The sequence below is a fragment of the Musca domestica genome, unplaced genomic scaffold, assembly GCF_030504385.1.
Source record: "Musca domestica strain aabys unplaced genomic scaffold, Musca_domestica.polishedcontigs.V.1.1 47, whole genome shotgun sequence".
In the NCBI taxonomy this organism is placed as follows: domain Eukaryota; kingdom Metazoa; phylum Arthropoda; class Insecta; order Diptera; family Muscidae; genus Musca; species Musca domestica.
Genome location: NW_026712338.1, coordinates 4172070 through 4193440, shown reverse-complemented (window position 1 = coordinate 4193440; position 21371 = coordinate 4172070). Strand labels below are relative to the sequence as shown.

General features: G+C 35.7%; 1 protein-coding gene across 1 annotated transcript in view; it reads right to left on the bottom strand.

Annotated features, from left to right (window-relative positions):
- The window catches only part of LOC101900579 (DEAD-box helicase Dbp80-like), a 102534-nt gene extending 83993 nt beyond the window's left edge, over positions 1-18541 (bottom strand). Inside the window, exons 1-2 of the mRNA XM_059127711.1 lie at positions 18062-18541; positions 17927-17994 (exon numbers count right to left, since the gene is read on the bottom strand). Of these exons, the coding sequence (XP_058983694.1) occupies positions 17927-17994; positions 18062-18103 (110 nt within the window). The 5' untranslated portion in view covers positions 18104-18541. The remainder of the gene's footprint in view (positions 1-17926; positions 17995-18061) is intronic.
- Between the last annotated feature and the right edge of the window lie 2830 nt (positions 18542-21371).

The window sequence follows — 21371 nt, the reverse complement described above, 5'->3', positions numbered from 1 at the left end:
AGCTTAAAAAAAATCTATATGGATTAAAGCAAGCTCCGCGGTGTTGGAACCGAAGATTTGGAAAATATTTATTAAAAATCGGTTTTATAGCAAGTGACGCCGATCCCTGTATATACATACGAAATCAAGAAGGGAATAAATTAATACTAGCTCTTTATGTAGATGATGGTCTAGTAGCTGCCACAGACCCCGGCGAGCTGGAAACATTTTTGGAAGAGTTGAGAAGAGAATTCAAAATAACCACAAAAGATGCAAGTTATTTTTTGGGTCTGGAAATAAAGGCAAATGAAAGTGGAATATCAATCAGTCAGGAAGCATACGCAAAAAGAATTCTGGGAAGATTTAGGTTTACTGATTGCAGGCCAGTTTCATCGCCTATGCTGAAAGGAGAAAATTTCGAATCGGGGAAAGACAATGTGAAGTGTTCTCAATTTCCATACAGACAAGCCGTAGGAGCCATTATGTATCTTATGTTGGGAACAAGGCCTGACTTAGCTTATAGCATTGGATTCCTTTCAAGAACATTAGAAAATCCATCCAACGAAGATATTACCCGAGTTAAAAGAGTTTTTCGTTACATATCTGGAACAATTAATTATGGAATATTTTACAACAACGAACATGCTCAAGAGCTAGAATGCTACAGTGATGCAGATTTTGGAGGATGTTTGAAAACCGGAAGATCTACATCTGGTGTTGTTGTAAAATTTGCGGGAGGGGTTGTATCATGGTTAAGCCAGAGACAAGCTATGGTAGCAACATCTACAACAGAAGCAGAAATTGTTGCAGCTTCTGAAGCAACAAAAGAAGTAATTTGGCTAAAACGTTTATATTCTGAATTGATAGAATTAAATTCCACTCCATTGTTATATGTTGATAATTCTGCTGCAGTACGTTTGGCACAAAATCCTGAATATCACAAACGCACAAAGCATATCAACAATAAGCATTTCTTTATTAGAGAAAAAATTTCTGAAAATGAGCTTCAAGTAATACAAATACCTACGCAAGATCAATTAGCTGATTTGATGACAAAACCTTTGCAACCCACAAGACTTAAACTTCTTTGCGATCACATTGGATTACAACAAACAGTCTAACATCTCTTAACAAGGGAAAGTGTTGATGTGTTAAGAAATGTTATACTACTTTATATAACCAAGTTTCTGTTTTATCTATAGTAGTCTTTGATTTACTATTATATTACAATTCATGTTGTACATACTCAAGTTTTTCATTCTTAATAAAACTTCTACTACAAAACATGAAACGTGCATGAGCTGTTTAAACCAGAGTTGCCAAAAAGAAAATAGCTAAACAATAATCCTTTGTTATGCTATTCTTAGTACCATTTAGAACTTTTGTACCAGGAAGTCCTCTTTTTTTACTAATTTCAACATTCCACCTTTATCCATTCATCCAAAGCCAAATTTAGTACCATTTAGTACAGGTTTACACTTTGTATAAACACTACCTACTAAACTTGATTCTCACACGGTTTACATTTATTAACCGACTGCTCATTTTTCATTTGTATATCGTTTTGGTAAAGATTAGAGTGTGTATTTTTTAAGTGTCTTTCCAAATTACCGGCATATTCGCATAATGTTTTGATCGTGTACATACTGGGTTAGCAGCCGCTGGCCGAAACTGGGATGCTGTTGTTTCGGGTCAATCAAGTATCGTCAATCAAGTCCGTTACTCCATTACTCTCCATTACTGCATTACTTTAGCATAAGAGTCGATTTAGCGGTTTCCGTCTGTCTATTGTAATCACGCTATCTTTCGAACGAATTGACATAGAATGCTAAAATTTTACACCCAGGTGTATTTTGCCAGTAGGCAGATTAAGTTCGTAAATGGACCATGTCGTTTTCGTATAACCCCCATATAACGGTATGTCCCATGGACATTATAGACCGTAATTGTTTCACATTCCGTAATTTCGTAGTTTATCTTTTGAATCGAGATACTATTATATAAAAATGTTTTCTTTAGGTAATGGTGGAGGTTATTTTAAGTTGGGCCCGTTTAATGTAAATATTTGTATGGTTGTTTGTAATTTATGGACTCGAAACCGCTAAACACATTTTCCTGAAAATTTGCATGTAAATTAAAGGTAACATAGGCTATATACATTTTTGAAATTCCACTTGGAACCGGGGATATAGCATCAGATTCGGAGGTACCTCCCAAAAATTTAGATTTTATATGCACATATCTATTAATCGACTACAGATACAGTCTCCAAATTTGGAATGCGACGGAATTTGGAACAAAAATAAATTTGCCAAATTATATTGAAATCGGTTCCGATTTGGATCCTATATATATTTTCGACCGATTTCGTTTATTTGATGCCTCAAACACGATATGAATGTTCGATTCCAATGAAATTTTAAATAAGTAACGAAATTGGGAACAAAATTGAATTTGTCAAATTATATTGAAATCGGTTCAGATTTGGATATAGTTACCATATATATTTTCGGCCGATTTCATGTATTTTATGCATCAAATATGCTGTATAATCAAATTTCAATGAAATTCAGAATGTGTGATTGAATTTGGTATAACGATTTATTTATCAAATTATATTTAAATCGGTTAAGATTCATAAGATTTTTAAGATTCATATATATTTTCGGCCCATTTCACATATTTGATACATCAAACGCTATACGTATGCCAGATTCGAATGAAATTCGGCTTGAATGATTAAATTTGGTACAAAATAAATTTGCAAAATTATATTGAAATCGGTAAAGATTTGGATATAGCTCCAATATATATTTTCGACCGATTTCTTTTTTTTATGCCTCAAACACGATGTTTATGTTCGATTCCAATGAAATTTGGAATGTGTAACGGAATTTGATCCGAAAATAAATTTGGATTAGCTCCCATGTATATTGTCGGCCGATCTCATATATATTTGATGCACCAACACCATACATATGTCCGATTTTAATGAAATTCGGACAGAGAGACGAAATTTGATACCAAAAAAAATTGCCAAATTATATTGAAATCGATTGAGGTTTGGGTGTACCTCCCATGCATATATTTCGGTCGATTTCATGTATGTTATGCACCAAACACGATATTTATGTCCGATTCCAATGAAATTTAGTATGTGTGGCGGAATTTGGTTACAATAATAATTTTGACAAATTAATTAGAAATCTGTTAAGATTTGGATATAGCTCTCATATATATACTCTCGGCCGATTTCACACAGTTGATGCGCCAAACACGGTATATACCTCCAATTTCAATGAAATATGGATGGTTTGACGGAATTTGGTGTAAAATTAAATTATTAATTTTTTCAAATTGTATTGAAATCGATTCAGTAGGGATATGATTTTATTAAGAAGCATTGACCCACAAAGCCTTTGCAATGGTATAAGACTAACAGTAAAAAAACAATACAACAATTTTATTGAGGAACTGATTATTACGGGGAAGTATGTTGCTTCCTCAAATTCTCTAATTGCAACAGAAATACCACTCATCTTCAGAAGATTGCAGTTTCCAGCACGCTTGGCATTTGCTAAAATTAATCTATCCTAAGGACAAATCCTTCGTGAATGTGGACTAAGTTTGGTATGTTCCTTCTTTTCTCATGGTCAGCTGTTCCTGGCATATTCACGCGTTAATAGACCGAGGTATTTGTTTGTGTACTCATAAATGTATTGCAATAATTACGTTTTTCATATTTTTGAATTTGTCTTTTTTTAACCAACAAATATTCGTATATAAAATTTGCAATGCATATAAAATCAAAAGGGGTAGCGAAGCGCACCGGTTTCAACTAGTATATATACATATGAAAAGAAAGGTTTATATGCATTAACAGTCTCTGTATGTGTATTGATTCATAAGTTACAAAAATTTTATTGCACTAATTCGAAACATGCATTTTAAAAATATTTGAGTAAGCTAGGCGTGTAATAAGGCTGGGTTTTTAGAAAATCCTTTTTTTTAAGTGTGCTAAAACGTACTAGAAATTTAATCAATTGTAAGTAGGTTTGGTATCCCAAAAAGTGTCCTCATTTAGGTCCTCCACTTTTTGTACATTAAATAAACGACCTTCCATCTGTTATTCGTTGCTCTAAAATGTTAATTTTGACCAAAAAGTGTCCTTTAACAATAATCTTTTTAGAAAGAATATTGTTGAAAGACACTTTTTGTCAAAATTTTAACCCAACCCGTTAATCAAGCTGAATGAAAATTACAGCCTACAACGTTGTTATGGTTACAACGATTAATAGCTGTGAACCGCGTTATTTGACAGACATTAGCCCACTGTTGGTAGGCAATAACCGCCTGGTATTAGGGAATTTCAATGCCCACCATGAGTTGTAGCATTCCGCCCTAGGTAATGACCAGAGGGGATCAGTGCTGGCAGAGCAGATTGACTGCTCCACATCTGCGCAGAGCGTTGAGTGTCAGAGTTCGTCAGACTTAACCATAGTGTCACCCGGTCTGATAAATGACGTGACTTGGTAACCGGTAATTTCTCTTGACTCAGACCATCTTCCAATAATCGTGTCCATAAGCAAGTCGCCCGATTTCATAACCTCTTAACGCAGTACTTTCCTTGACCATGGGAAAGCTCACTGGCCAGAGTTCAGAGAATTCACCAACCGCCGCTTCAGAGAACTGCCCAACCCTTCTGATGGTTGGGTACAGAAAGGTACCGCTTTCGTTGCAGTACCTGCTTGGGTGACTTCCAATCATTGGACATCCACATACCTAGCAGGGACACCTGGACCCGGAACCCTCCATCTTTCAACGGTATAGCCGTCTATACTGATGGCTCAAAGATGAAAAGTGGAACGGGTGCTGGGGTCTCCGGAACTCCTGCAAACACCTTCAAGCGACCCTGAAAGAGCTAAATGCATCTACCAATAATCGATGGTAGTTCTGGAATGCAGAAATCTTCTGGAAAATGTTAAGTTGTCTCTTTCAAGCCTTTTTGGGTTCCTGACCATTGCAACATCTCTGGCATTGAATCAGCAGATGAATTGACAAGACATGGATCCGAGTCAGTGGATCTAGAGAATGAGTGCTCGGTGCAGCAACCCTTGTGTAAATGGAAGGTACTGTAATGCCTCCATGAAAATTTGTCATTAATCTTCGAAAGAAGATCAATTTACTAAAATAATAACATTCCTTCTTTATTTTTTTCCTCTTTGTTCTCCTTTCTCTAATTAGGATGAACACAATGGAGCAACAGGTCCTCGAGTGAAGCGCATTCTTTAACCTAGCCTAACCTAAATTGAACAAGATTTACTCACTGCAAAAAGAAGTAATCTTAAGCATGATAATAGGGTTTTGACGGAAACAACATTGCATTCTGAAAGGTCAAATTTTAGACATTTTGCTTGAAAGTCAATTTTTTTTGTCTTAGGCATTAGACAATTTGCTTGGTAATTGTCAATGCTTGCATGAGAGACAGTAGCTGCTGATGATGTGTTTTCAAGCTCCTCAGCAAAGCACTACTCATTGTGGAAGTGTTGTGTCGGAACAAATTCCTCCAAACGAACTACTCTGTTTCACATGATATGTTTGGGTTCTGCTAATCTGGTGCTAAGGGTTATTTTAATTGACTGTAACAAAAGGTCTTCTCGAGTGAGTGAGGTAGGTTTGGCCTGGCAATTGAAAAGGTGAGGCGTATTGTGCGTTACTGTATCACACGCCGGCAGACGTTTCGAACATCTTCGTCAATTCGTGACGACTGCACCATCCTGAATGCAATTGGATGATCTGCTCTGATGCTGGGAAAGAGTTAATGCCTCTAGAGCCTTTGCTAGCATCCTTGCCTGACTTCTGTTGCGGGACTACCCGGTCCACTTTCCTGGCTTCAGGAACGGTGTGGGTGTCTAGCGACAGGCTGCTAACTTTTGACAGGTAGTCAACTACCGGCGTACCCAGCTGTTTCAACATTACCATTGAGATTCCGTCAGGGCCAATGCTTTAGATGACTTAGCGTTTCGGATGACATTTGCAACATCACCCATTGTAAAGTGTTGCGGTGCCTCCTCGACAGGAAGATATCTGATACGTAGTACTCTTCGCTCTCGGGGTGCTAGACAAATTGTCGTTTAAAATATTCAGCGCACTGAGGTCCTATCATCCTTTTTTCCAGGGTTCGAGGGCGATTTAACCGTTACCCACAGCTTACTCATATCAGTTGCAACACTTCAGATGGTCTAGCCACTTTTTCCTCTTGTGCTCCTGTGCCAACCGGTTGACTTCCTTTGTCAATTCACTGATTCTAAAATCAGTAGGGTTGGAACGGCTCATTTGATAGTCCCGCTACCTCTGCTGGGAAATTTGGTATAATGTCGGTTATTCAACCAGATATATAACGAGCAACTGCAGCTATGATGATGTCTCGGAAAATCCTTACTGCTACCCGAACATCAGAAGGGTTGGGCAGTTCTCTGAAGTGACGATTGGTGAAATCTAATTTCAGGCCAGTGAGCTTTCCCATGGTTAAGGGAAATGTGGCGTTTTATGAAATCAGCCGATTTGTTTATGAAGACGATTATCGGAAGATGGTCTGATCCAAGAGAAATGACGGATTGCCAGGCCACGTAATTTATCAGGTCGGATCACACTTTGATTAAGTCTGGCGAACTGTGACACTTTCCTCCCAATCGGATGGGGACATTCTTGTTAACCGTTCAGAATGTGGAGCAGTCAATCTGCTCTGCCAGCGCTGACCCCCTCTGTTCATAACATAGGACGGAATGCCACAACTTATGGTGGACATTAAAATCCCCTAGAACCGGACGGTTATTGCCTACCAACAGCGGGCTAATATCTGGAAAATAACGCGGTTCACACCTATTAATCGGAGGCATATACATATTAAGCACATCTACCTCGGCCGTTCACACTTGACTGCTACCCCCATACTGTGAGATATGCCTGCATTGAACGCTAAACCCCACCTCCACTTCTGGTGCGTCCTTCCTCAGGACGTTGCAACCATAACAACGTTGTAAGCTGCAATTTACATTGAGCTTGTTTTCTTGCCCTAAAGCGAACAAGATATGCCTCCGATTAATAAATTCCACTATCTTATAAAATTCCCCTCGGAGCCTTTGCAACATTTGTTGTAAGATGCTGCGATATAGTTTGCTGTTCGGGAGACTGCAGGGAAGTTCCCTACTACAACGAAGACTCAGAAGAGGACGAATATGAACTAAACAACAACAATATGAAAAACGAAAACAAACACAAATTGTTTAGTTAAAGTTACTCCCTCATCAAAAGAATATTTAGATTCAATGATGATGTCTGTATTACTTGCTACCAACAAACTATTCATATGGCTATTGTTTCTGATTGTTGTACAACACTACCTGTTGTTAAATACATTGTTGTACCATGATCCAGTTCTTTCGTTTGTCTAATTCCATGGTATAATATCAGAAGGTAAATGCAAGTGCTGACGTTTTGTTGGAAGTAATACACTACTATTATATTACCAACATATATAACTCGTCAGTGAAATATAATAAAATAAAAACTTTTCTGATTTTTAGTTATTTTATTCGACCTATATTTTAAACTAGCCGGCCCGTACAATTAGTCTTTAATGCATATTTTTTAAGCATAATAGAACACAAATATGTATAATGTAAGCGGCACAATTTTTATTATAACTTAAATAACTCCATAGTAATTCCTAAACAAAAATAAACATTCATTGCAAAAATTATAATAGATAATCACCTACCGTCGGTTTTAGATATTTTGAATAACCTGATATTATTTTTCAGCCATAGGCTATAATTGAGTGTTAAAAACCTATATGATATAGAACTTCTATAATAGCGCCATGTGAAACTTAGCTCAATTTTTGTATTGTAAAGAGCTTATCGACATTTTCCATTCAATTTAACTGTAATTTAGAATTTTCCACCTCATGATTGAAGGCAGAATAATTTCAAAATAGTCCAAGATAATTACTCGTTCATACCCATTACTGTAAGATAGGAATTTATTTTTTATTTTTTTTTTTAATTTATATTGTGCGTTGGAGTCCCCATCAAGTCCATATTTTTTTTCATCATAGTATAATTCAATGACGATCAAAGAAATTAATAATCGTGATTTTGTTCATGTTTCTGCAACAATTTGACATTTCGGAGTTTATATCATATAGACGTGCATCCCACATCTACGTTCCCAACCAATATTCTCTTGGGAGTTTCAAATTCAATAAATTTCTGGCCTCATATTGGTTGCGGAAGTGGACTTCGGGGTACACTAATAAGGGAACTATACTCAAATAAATGCCTATGTGGACAATTATCTGTAAGATGATTCTCTACCCCAGAGTAGCCTAAATACAATTTTTTAGCCAAATCAATTGATGAAATTTTATGAGAAGATATTTTCTACCCCCTTAGAAACAAAGATGCCAAATAAAGACCTAAAAATGAAAAAAAAAAAAAAACATGTTCAAAGCCCCGAAAATAGCTTCAATTATACATATGATGGTTATACCAAAACGTGATCAATTTTTGTAAGGATGGTTTCTTCTAAAATTGCCAATATTTGCCGAAATTATTATGACAAATATGGTTAAAATGTAACATATACTTGAAATCGGATTGTATCCCTATGGGGGGTTATGACCCATATCATGGTCTGCAAAAGCGATTCAAGGTATCTTCAAAGCTTAGGAAAAATTTCTGGAAAATTCTATGAATTGTCAAAGTCCGTCAAACCGTTCTTTAGTTATAAGCGTAGTACCTAACATAACTTTCTTTTATATTGTGAAAATAATTCTTTATTTTGTTTACCAAAAATCGATTTAATCAATCAATAGATAAGCCAAAAAAGAAAACAAATTAAAAACAAGAAACAAATCTTCAACTTGTTCGATTATTTGTTTACAGCAAAAGTATAAAGGTCCTTATTCGATTTCGTAGTAACTAGCACAACTTTATTTTATATATATACTAGCTGGCCCAGACCGCGTTGCCGGTCTGTAGTTTTAGTCTTTAACGCATAGTTTTTAAAGTATAATAATTCACAGATCTGGCTCACGTAAGTGGCGCAATTTTTAGTATAAATGATGACTCGACTAAAGAGAAATAAATATGAATTTCAAAAATGTCAATATAGATTAACGTACCGGGCGATTTATAGTGTTTTAAAAAACCTGATCCTATTTTTCAGCCAGATGTTTTAATTTGATAGTTTAATATAGCATATATATTAAACAGTATACATCAACTGTTTATAATAATCACATGTAAGATGGTTCTCTGCCAAAGTAGCCTAAACACACATTTTAAGCCAAATCGATTCGAAAATACTATCAAAACCCTCGAAATAGGTAAAATTAGGAGGTACCTTTATATGGGCGCTACTCTAAAACATTGACATTGAAAAATTTCCCCGAAAAGGTCTTCTTCCCTTAGAAACGAAGATAACAAATAAGGGCAAAATCAATTGAAATTGTGACCAAGACCCTGTACATAGTTGAAATTAGTGGATGCCTTCATATAAGGGTTATACCAAAGCTTGGTCCATACTTATAATTATTTGAAAAAATGTTTTGTTATTTCTAAAATCTCAACTTACCAACATTTAAGGAATTAAAAAGGGGCTACATCACAATTTAGACCAACCTGATACATATTTTGTACAAATGATTCTTCATGTAACCCATAGGACTGCACCAAATTTAAAGCTCTATCTTAACTTTTGCGGAGTATAGAGGAAATATCTGAGGCCCCTTGTGGTATGGTAAAGCTATATAAAATGGACCCTAAAAAAATGGCCTGGGAACCACCTCTTTTGGGATTTTTATCCACCAACCGAAAAATTTCCCAACCACATGATTGTCTGCGTCGCAGTGTAATTACTGACGATAGCACATAGTCCCCGTATGACGTTACCTGTGATTTAAGGTACGGGTTCGTTTAAGGGTTCGGAAGAATTTTCCGATGATATGAATCCTTTTCTTAATAAATTTTCAATTCGCTCCACTATTTTGTGTAGTACGCATATTACATTGCCTCTTCATATTCGGCAGTTCACTGATTGCAATCCCAATGAATTTTGCATTGGATGGATTATTTCCATATCTAGTCGATTTTTGGAGTTTCCGACCTCAGGATCGATAGTAATTTCTAAATAGAAATCCTGAAAATATGACCTTAATTTAACTATCATAAATAAGGTGTCGTCGGTTTATAAAAGTTAGGGGCCCCATTAAGTATGTTAAAGAGTAGAAATCTTTGTCGATTAATGTTTTTGTTACAATTTCTACCGAATAAACTGTAATTCGACATTTATAGTGTTTCAACAAAACCTTCTTATTTTTCAGCCAGAGGTTTAATCTGTGAGTTAAAAACCTAAATAATATAGCACATATATTAAAAAGTATACATCTACTTTTATATACGCGCTACTCCGAAACATTGACATTGAAAAATTTCTGCGAAGTAGTCTTCTACTCCTTAGAAGCTAAGATGCCAAATAAGGGAAAAATCAATTGAAAAATGTGACTAAGTCCCTGGAAATACCTGAAATCAGCGAATACCTTCATGTAAGGTTTATACCAAAGCATGGTCCTATACTTATAATTACTTGAAAGAATGTATTGTTCTTTCTAAAATCTCAAATTAACAATATTTGAGGGATTTGAAAGGGGCTTTATCATTGGAGTGGGGCTATATCACAATGTAGACCGACCTGATACATATTTTGTACAAATGATTCTTCATGTAACCCCTAGGACTAAATCAAATTAAAAGGCTATCGTAACTTTTGCGGAGTATAGAGCAAAGTAATTGAGGGCCTTTGTGTATGGTTGGATGGATTATTTCCATATCTAGTCAATTTTTTTTTTTTGAGTTTTGGAGCTCAGCGTTGACGCTAATTTCAAAATTTAAATCCTGTCAATGTGACTATAATTTAATTATCATAAATAAAGTTTCATCGGTTTATAAAAGTATGTTAAAGAGTAGAATAAAGTATGTTAACATTAACATGTTAAGATAATAAAGTATGTTAAAGAGTAGAAATCTTTGTCGATTAAATTATGTCCGTTAGCCTCTCCGTTCACCATTTGCAATTACGATAAAGGTCACCAAATTTAATATGCGTCTTTCAAACTTTGCGCAATCTTTTGTACTTTTCTTAGGATGATTGACGTTACAAAAGGTATATATTTCTTCTCATATAATATTATCTCCTATTATTGGTCAACCAAATCTGCCCTAATTTGGCCGAATTGAAGTATTTTGAAGGGCTCAAAAGCATTTTCGAGGTTATAAATCATTTGTCAAAAAATTACAATAAAATTTCACTTTTTGATTTATTTTCTATTCCCCAGTGCCTCTTTATATTCGTTATATCATCGCATCTAATTTAATTGTCAAACCTCAATTATCAGTATTATAAAGGTCTCAGCAATATTTTCCAAAACAAAAGTAATTGTAAATTCGTAACTTCTAGAATACCATGTTGTAAGGTATTTAGTTTTTACCAGTGTAAAATCCTATGCCAATTAATATATAACCGTCTGTTTATGCGGCCGCTCGTTGAAATCACTATAAAGGCGAAATATTTAGGTTAGTCTTTGAACTTTTATACAATATTCCTAAGAAGTTGAAATATAAGTTTCGTTTAGCTATAATAATACCGCTAAACATTCGTTCTTTTGCATGTTTTGTTATACTTTCTATCGAATGAACTGTAATTTGACATTTAAATTTTTCAGTGTTGTGAAATCAACACCTGCAAAAACTGTTTACTTTTTTCCCCATTAGGCATAGCCCAAGTTTAAAAATACCTTGAGATTTTGAACGTTTTGATGTATTGAGAAGTATTTTCTAATCAAAATTGTATAGAAAATATGCACACATATCAGTCGGGGATTAAACCAGAACAAGCAGTGTCATGGAACAATGCTTTCAACACTTGACCTATTAAAGGTATTTGATACATTCAACCATACCACACTGTTTGAGGGTGTAGTGAGAACTACCATCCTCCTAAGTTTGAAACGTTAAAAAATCAACTATATGTGTAGTCGCCAGTCGTACGTGGAATACCGGAACAAGAAGTCCAAACCCCGTAGTGTGAAACAGGGAGCTGGTTGGCCCTATGCAGTGTGGTCTGCAAATATAAGTGCTACACTATGGAAGAATATCCAGACCTACCAGAATGAAGCCAGAATCCGTCTGCTTTGCCGTCCTCGGAGACCATACCCATCCATTGCAACAAGGTTGTCAAACTCAGTATGTATGTACAATACTAGAAAAATGGTGGGGTCATCATTAAAAAGTTGACAGTAATAGAGTTTAAGTCAAGTCATATCGTTAAATATATAAAAATTCGTATAATGGAAGTTCTAAACGAATATTGATGCACGACTCATGCACAATCGAAAACGGACCGAATATGTCAAAACGGTAAAAGTTCTGAACACTGAATTATAATTGCTCTTAGAGTCAGCATAACAAAGATAATAATGATAGAGCCGATTGAAATTAATTTAATTAATTTTTTTTTTTTTTTTTTTCGATCGTTCCCAACGCCTCACTTTCCCGCCCCTGCCGACCGAGAGGGCCACCTCCCCATAACGTAGGGAGCACGTACACCCCATAGTCCGGATTATAGGGGGTTAGTAGACTTGGGAAACCGGCTACATTAGAACATCAGCCGGTTTAACTATTAAAATAATTAAAGTATCTAAACTAAACTACAATAAAACTAAACAATACAAATACTAAATCACAGAAACTAAGTCTGGCAACTATTTTATAAACTAGGAACGTAGGATAGAGTTTTTTATGACATGCAAGGGTTCACACAAAGAAATCGTGTTGTATAATTTATTATAATCAGCACATAAACTTCGGAGAGGATTATTTATTTCATAGTTCGATTTTGCTAATGTTAGTTTAAGTGGTATGTAATAACGCGTAATTCGCGAGGGGATATTGAATTTAATTTCACCAGTTAAAAACTGAATCAAACAGAATCAATTTGACCACGCAAAAGTTTTATGATAAAAATACATCTAAGCATTAATCTCCTTTTCTCTAGTGTAGGAAGATCGATAAGTTTAAGCCGATTCTCATAAGGTGGGAGAAGTTCATTTGAATTCCATCCTAAACCTCTCAGAGCAAACAAAAGAAATTGAACCTGTACAGACTCTATCTTTTTTGAATATATTTTATAAAAAGGACTCCAAAGTACGCAGCCATATTCTAAAGTAGGTCGAACAAGGCTGATAAATAAGCGTTTGGTTACATAAGGATCGTCGAATTCCTTTGACCAACGTTTTATAAACCCTAGTAAAGATTTTGCTTTATTAACACAAGACTCAATATGTAAATTAAAACGTAATTTATTATCTAATATGACACCAAGATCAAGAAACGACTCAACATTATCCAGTTTGTATGAACCAATGAAATAGTTGTAGTTCATATGCTGAGATCTATATAAGGACAATTTTTTACATTTTTTTAAATTTAATGACATTCCATTGACACTACACCAATGAGCAAGAGAATACAAGTCCTGTTGCAGATTAAGCGATTCGTTGTGGGAATCAAGAGTGCAGAAAAGTTTAACATCGTCAGCAAACATTAATATTTTTGAATTACGAATAATAGATGGAAGGTCATTTAAATAAAGTACAAAAAGTAGTGGACCTAAATGGCTACCCTGAGGAACACCAGAAAATACTGTAATATTTTTAGAGAGAGTATTATTAAAAGATACCTTTTGGGTACGGTCATGCAAATAAGACGATATCCATTTTAGGAGAATTGTAGAGAAACCCATTAAGTCAAGTTTATATATTAACAAATTATGCACCACCGTATCGAAAGCTTTACTGAAATCAGTATATATAATATCAGTTTGGAGATTTTTTGAGAATCCAGTGTGAACATTAGAGACCAGTTCTAATAAATTTGTCAAAGTTGATCTTCCTTTAACAAAACCATGCTGGTGCGGTGATACTATAGATGTAACGAAATGAGTTATTCGTTGTGTAACCAAACGCTCAAAAAGTTTGGGAATTGCACTTAGTTTTGCAATGCCCCTATAATTTTCAATAACACATCTACTGTCAGCTTTATGTAATGGAATAATAAAGCTCGAACGCCAAATAAGAGGAAAATACCCTAGGGTTAACGAAGTATTAAAAATACTTGTTAGAGGAAGATATAGTTCATGTGCACATGCCTTTAAAATGAAAGACGGTACACCATCTGGACCCGGTGAATTAGAACATTTCAATGAAAGTAGACCTTTCAACACTTCATCTGATGTGAGAATAATATGAGGAAAATTATTAAGTTTATTAATACTATAAGAGTATTTTACACCTTTATTAGAATGTTTGGAATACGTACTTTGAAAAAAATCTGCAAACATGTCTGCTATTTCCTTAGGTTCACACGATTCTCTACTTCCGAATCGCATACTACTGGGAAATTCACGAACTTTTCTTTTTGAATTAACGAATTTATAAAAGTTCTTAGGATTTTTATAGAGGCTGTTTCTCATCTTGACTAGGTATTCAGAGTAACATTTAGAATATTCAGTGTTGTATAAACTTCTAGCTTTTGTATAATTAGTAAGGTTTATGGTAGAATTGATTTTTTTAAATTTTTTAAATAACCTGCTTTTTATGTTACGTAAGCGCCTAAGTTGTGGGGTAAACCAAACTGGACCCCTATCACAGCACATTTTCACAAGTGGGACTGAGGTTTCTAATGCATTGTTAATTATTTTATAAAAGCTTGAAATACGAAAATCCAAATTGAATACATCTTGGCACGATATTGCTAACACTTGTTATGGTGCAAATGCTGGGCAGCTAGCTATAAATGAAAAAAAAAAAACTGGAAAATACTGGAAATTGGCGTGTCATAAATTCTTTGACTAAGAACAACGGGGTGGTCCTCAAAGGTCTTCCTAAGAATCAGAGGGGGACTGCTAAGCCTTGGGATCCCCTTTTGCTTCTCATAAAGCAAGTAGTAGTGGACAAGGAGTCTGGTCTAAGCCAAGACCTCGGCTGTGGGCCGTATCTTGGTCTAGAAGCCCTATCTTTTTATCAATAAGGTTTTTAGGTTAAATGGTAAAAACTATACGAGTTTCGAAAAGAAAGTTAAATCTAATTCTTCTTTCCAATTCCAGTCAGGCTAGAACACTACTGATGTCTGCAATTTACATCCCTTACCCATAAAGTTGTCTTGAAGAACATTATTCTAAGATGTGACGCGAACACCTATAACTTTAATTGGAGAATCAATATTTTATTCTCAACGATAATCTTAGAGCAAATAATAAGTGTTACACTCCGACATTTCAGAATAGTGTAAGTCATTAACATCACCCTTTTCAATATGGACGGGTCCAAGTGGAAGGTACCTGAAAAGTGTTCTTTCTCAGATCACAGATCATATTATTTTACGTGGCTAAATTCGGTTTTAGTCAGACATCATAAAAGAATCACTAAACGCTGCAAAGACTGAACTTGTACTACTCTCGACAACTAAGGCAATATGGATATCAACAGCGGCACAGCGAACTAAAGCTTTGGTGCAAATTGAATTAAGGGGCTATGCTCGGATAATTTTCAATTTTTTAAAGCTCGTAGGTGCTTAAAAACCGATTACGGCAAAGTAAATTTTGTGGAAGAAATATGCGACTGCCCGGTTATTCGACCCGGAAGTTCGGAGATCAGGTTAATAAATCGGTTAAGTAGAATCGTATAAAAACCTGATTTTGTATTTGAACTTTCGGGTTGAATAGCTGGGTATAAAAATAACTCAATTTATTGAAGCAATTTGAGTTTAGGAGGAGAGTAGACTCAAATTTGGGCTTAACTCTAGTTTAGCAAAAACTCTTCAATTTTTTCGAATTTTTTCAGTACCTAGGACCACTGAGTGCCGGTTCAAGACACCGACTAGACCCGGATACAATTACCGGGTATCGTTGGAAAATACCTAACCAACAACTGGTCACGGTTTGGAAGTTATAGTCAAATTATCGATTTTTTGGACCCGGATTTTTTATTTAACAAAATTGATGCCAAATTATAGCTGACACTCTTACCTTTACAAAATGCTACAATTTGTGATAATACCTTTTTCGAGTCCAGAGATATGGCTCCTTCCATCCGCACAAACCGATTCTAACCAGTTCATTAACATTATGTTTTCAGTAAAAAAGGTTTATTTCGCAAAAATTTCGGTTTTTTTTTTTCAATAAGAATTTTTAATTCCAAAAGACATTCTGAAACAATTCTATAAAAAAACCCATATCAAATTAAAACAGTCAATTTTTCAGCTTTTAATTGCATTTGAGCATGATAATCTCTGTCGTTCCAACCTTACTGATCCAAAAATCAATGAATTGATAGTGAAAGTCAATCGGTTGGCACAGGAGCATAAGAGTAACCAGTAAAGAAAGCCTTAAAGTCGGGCGGGACCGACTTTATGATACCCTACACCATTTTTCTAATTTAGTAGAGCTCCATATAACAATTAAAAGTTTTTATGGGAGAATTCAATCATACACGCTATGATTATAATTATAATTTAAAGTTCAAAGGACTAAATATGCCAAAGCATTTGTATCTTTTAAATTCGGACTTGTATTGATCATTTGGTGCACAATTAATTTGAAATCGGATAAAGATATATATGGGAGCTATATCCAAATCTGAACCGATCTCGATAGAATTTGGCAAAGATATTTCTGAGCTGTATTTGATATATATCCCTGAATATCATTGTTACGGTGCATATTACGGCTGCGGAGGACAAAAATAACAAATCGGATGAACAATATATATGGGAGCTATAGCTATATCTGAACCGATTTCGATCAAATTTGGCATACTTATTTTCAGACCTAATATGGTTGTATGTGCAAAATTCCATACTATTCGGGCTGATATTACACGTTTGGTGCACAATAAAAGGCAAATCGGACGAAGATATATATGGGAGCTATATCTAAATTTTGACCGATTATCTCCAATTTCAATAGGGTTCGTCCTTGGGCCAAACAAATGATCTGTGCAAAATTTCATCTGGATAGGGCAATAAAATCGAACTGTACTTTGTTTACAAAAATACATGGACAGACGGAAGGACGGACGGACATGCATAAATCGACTCAGAATGTGATTCTATGCAGATCATCAAAAGGAACTATGGGTCTATCTCGTTTCCTTTTGCCTGTTACAAACAAATGCACAAAGACATAATACCCTGACCACCTTGTGGTGTAATTCCAAGGACGGCTACGCGAAATAAACCTTTTTTACTGAAAACATAATGTTAATAAACTGGTTAGAATCGGCTTATGCGGATGGGAGGAGCTATATCTTTAGACCCGAAAAAGGTTGTTGATCCCCATAATGGACCCTTTTTGGACTTTTTGGGGGTTTTATAAAAAATCCGGGTTCAAAAAATCGATCATCATGTGACAACTTGTTGCTTATGTATTTTGATAAGCTTTCCAACTATACCTATATTGTCTATACCGGGTTCAGGCCGGGTCTTGAACCCGGACTTTGGGGTCCCGGGTCCGTACCCAAGAAAAAAATAGTTTCCCGGAATCGGGGTAACAATACCTATCTCTGGGAAAAATTTCGGAAAAATCGAAGAGTTTTTACTAAACTATAGTTGTTCCCAAATTTGTTGCTACATTCAATTAATTGTACCATGGTGTGAAGTTAGAATTGAAGTATGTGTAAAAAATCGAAATATGTCTACATCCGTCTGGCCGTCAAGAACGAACATACGACTTAGAAAAAAAATTTTCGGTAACCCAAAATAATTTAGCAATGGATAATGCATTAATACATGTTCCTAATAACAATGTTCATATCAATACATAATATCACCTTGCTACATCCGGGGCGTCTGCATCATCCTTTGTTTCACCTTTCTTCTCTATTTCCAAATTGCTAACCTAAAACAATAAATATATTCATACACATGCATTAAATGTCTAAGCAATGTAAATACAACATTATTACCAACTTAGACACCTGATCTTCAGCCTTTTTAGCCCAATCCATAGCTTATGACTTTGAATTCGGAATCACGTCTTAAAAATCAAATCGCCAGTCACAGAAAAACGAGAAAGCTTATGACCAGAGGGCGAAGCCGATGTGAAATTCCCGGCGGCGGGGGCATAGCACAAAAAAGTCGACGGCGGCTAAAAGCCGACTGCAGCAGAAAGGGAATTGGCGGCGGCACGTCTTAAAAAAATCGCCAGTCGCAGAAAAACTAGAAAGTTGCTTATGACTAAGGGCCAGAGGGCGAGGCCGATGTGAAATTCCCGGCGGCAGCGGCTAAGCACAAAAAAGGCGACGACGGGTAAAAGTCTGCAGCCGAAAGAGAATTGGCGGCGGCGGCTAAAGCAAAATACGGCCGCCGGCGGCTAAAAGTCGGCTACAGTCGACGACTTTAACTTAACAAAACTTCAATAATTCTTACAAAAATAAACTAATTTGATAAAAATGGTTCGACGGCCGCATTGTTATGAACAAACAATTGTATTTTTGAATATTGCAGAGTACAGGCTGTTTGTCTTTGCATTAACAGAATTATTTAAATAAATAGTTTTTAATAAGTCTTTGGCACATTTTATAAATCTTTTATTAATACTTCTCCTACTTTTGATGAACAAGCAAAACAATGACTTTTTTGCAAATCATGTATCTGCCACTCCATCAAAATTCGTAAAATACCAAAGGTTGCCAAAGGTTTTGTAATAGAAAATAAATGCACAAAGACATAATACCCTTACCACTATGAAATAATAAGTTTATTAATCGATACAATCGATAAGATTAAAAGGCATATTTATACAAACATGCTGCATGCATTTTTTTCGACGGCTTAGCCGACTTAGTTGGCTAAGAATTTGAGCCGATGAGAGCCGCATGCATCGGCTGCGGCTCAGATGACTTAAAAAAAGTCGGCGGCGGCTGTGCGCCGACTGCAAGCCGATCGGCTCAATTAAACAAATATGAAGGGCACAAAGGAATACTTGACAAAAAATAATCGAAAGAAAAGACTCGGGGTACTCTGTTGTTTACGAATGAGACATCAGAAAATTGAACATCTTCACTAAAGAGCACGGAACTAGTTGCTACTATCGTTTGCCGAACTCGACTATGAACTATCGACTATTCATAGTCGATTGTTCGACTTATGCTATGTTCTCATTGCAATTTCAATCACGTTGTTCACGGTCAGAATTAAGTACATGAATTAACCCGTTCATACGGCACGATTCGTAATTCATTCTAACATAATTCCTTCTTTCAAATCTTTGGATTGTTGATTTTTTTAATTAGCATTAATAATAATAGAAGAAATTACATTACATTTAACAATTTTCATTCATGTTTTGAACTTTTTGTATAAATGTTGACATTTTGCACACATTTTTCATTATTCTGTTTAAAATTTGGTTAGATAATCACTTGCTAATAATTTTTTTGTCGATACAAAAATTTTGAAAATTGTGCCCTTTTGTTTCCATTTTTCTGTCGAAATTCCAACACGTTGACAAAATGCGTAACTCAGATGACAGAGAAAACAAAATTTACTTTCGTTTGAATGCGCATACGCCATTCAACATTATATCCTTCTTTCATAATTTTCAGTCCTAAAATTTTAGAATTTCATTAATTTTTCTATTTTGAATTCTGAAATGTCACAATTTATTTTTTCGTTAATGATGAAATACAATAGTTCTGAAAGTGATTTGAATGGAACAAAGAATTTTGTGTGGGCAATCAAATTTTGTGACCTTAGCTTTACCTCACTCACTGTTTTTTTTTAAATTCCTGTTCAACTAATGTGTCCAATACCGTCCCACGGTCACGGATCACGTTGTTGAACAAAAAAGGGAAGGATGAAAATAATGTAAGGTGGTTTACACACCGTTGGAAAAAAACTGTGCAGAAACACTTGAATTGACGGGAGTTTATGGCCGGTTATTACATCTTGCCGATAGATAAAAAGGTTTATGTGTCCGACAAATAAATCGTTTTTCGTTATTACAAGTTTCATTAAAGTATGAACTGTCCGATAAAAAAAAGGTCAGACCATCTTTTCTTTATCTTTTAACATAAAGTTTACAGAATTCATGTTGGCATATTTCTTATTGATAATATGGCAATAACAGCAAAATGTATTTAAATAAAAATGGATAACGCAAATCGTTTATTTTATATTGAAGAACTGAATTAAAAATTTATTTCACAAAATAAAATACCCATTTGCGTTTTGTTTATAATTTTTAAACGAAAATGAAGATGCCATTGTGAAAAAATTCAGTGAATACCAGTTACTTCAAAAAAACCTTGCCATATCTTTTTAAAAAATGCATATATCTTTATATTGTTGTTGTAGCAGTAGTACATGTTCTGCTAATCCGGTTCAAGCTCAATGTTTAAAAATTCTGCTACCTTAAACGGCTGTAGCCAGAGATCTTCTGGAGTGAGTTGGGTAGGTTTGGCTGTGCAATTAAAGAGGTGCTGCGTATTGTACAGGCCTGTATCACACGCCGGGCAAACGTCACGCATCTTAGTCAACTCGGCCCAATACGAATTGAGACGACTACACCATCCTACCACCATCTAGGCAGCTGGTGTTCTTCAGCTGCAATGGATGGGGGTGGACCCAGAGGACGGCATTCATTCTATAACTGCTAATAGCATCCACGACTGCGTCGGTATGAATGGCACTCAGACGTGCTTGATGGACTTCTTAATATAGATGTTCTCTTTTATAACGTTGGACCTCCCACGCTAAATCGTGTATGTCCTTCCTGGCACGCCTGGGTGGGGGAGTAGTATCCACCATATGATGATTGGGGTGACTCTCGTGGTAAGGAAAGGACTTTCGCCTCCTATGTAATTGTCCACTGGTGTCATGAGAAGGCAACCGCACTGGAGCCGCATAGCTGACCACAGACCGACCTATCGCGTTATAAGAGGTCAACAAGGTTTCCTTGTCCGTACCCCAAGTGCTGCCGGCTAGCGCCTTGAGGACCTTGTTCCTACTTTAAATAGTTCCGGACAAAATACTTTGTACATGCTTTTGAGTGCGGTTGAGACGCTGGGAAAATCTATCAATAAAGAATAAATATTTTAATATTACATATTTCCCAGCGCCATAAAATACAATATGTGAACAATTCGGTGATCTTGTGCGCTAACGCATACGATAATGTGTGATATAATGAAGGTTATGAGGCACACGCACAGACATTCATGCGCTCAGTAAATGTACAAGACCACTTGAATGAAATGTCAAGCAGCCCTGCAA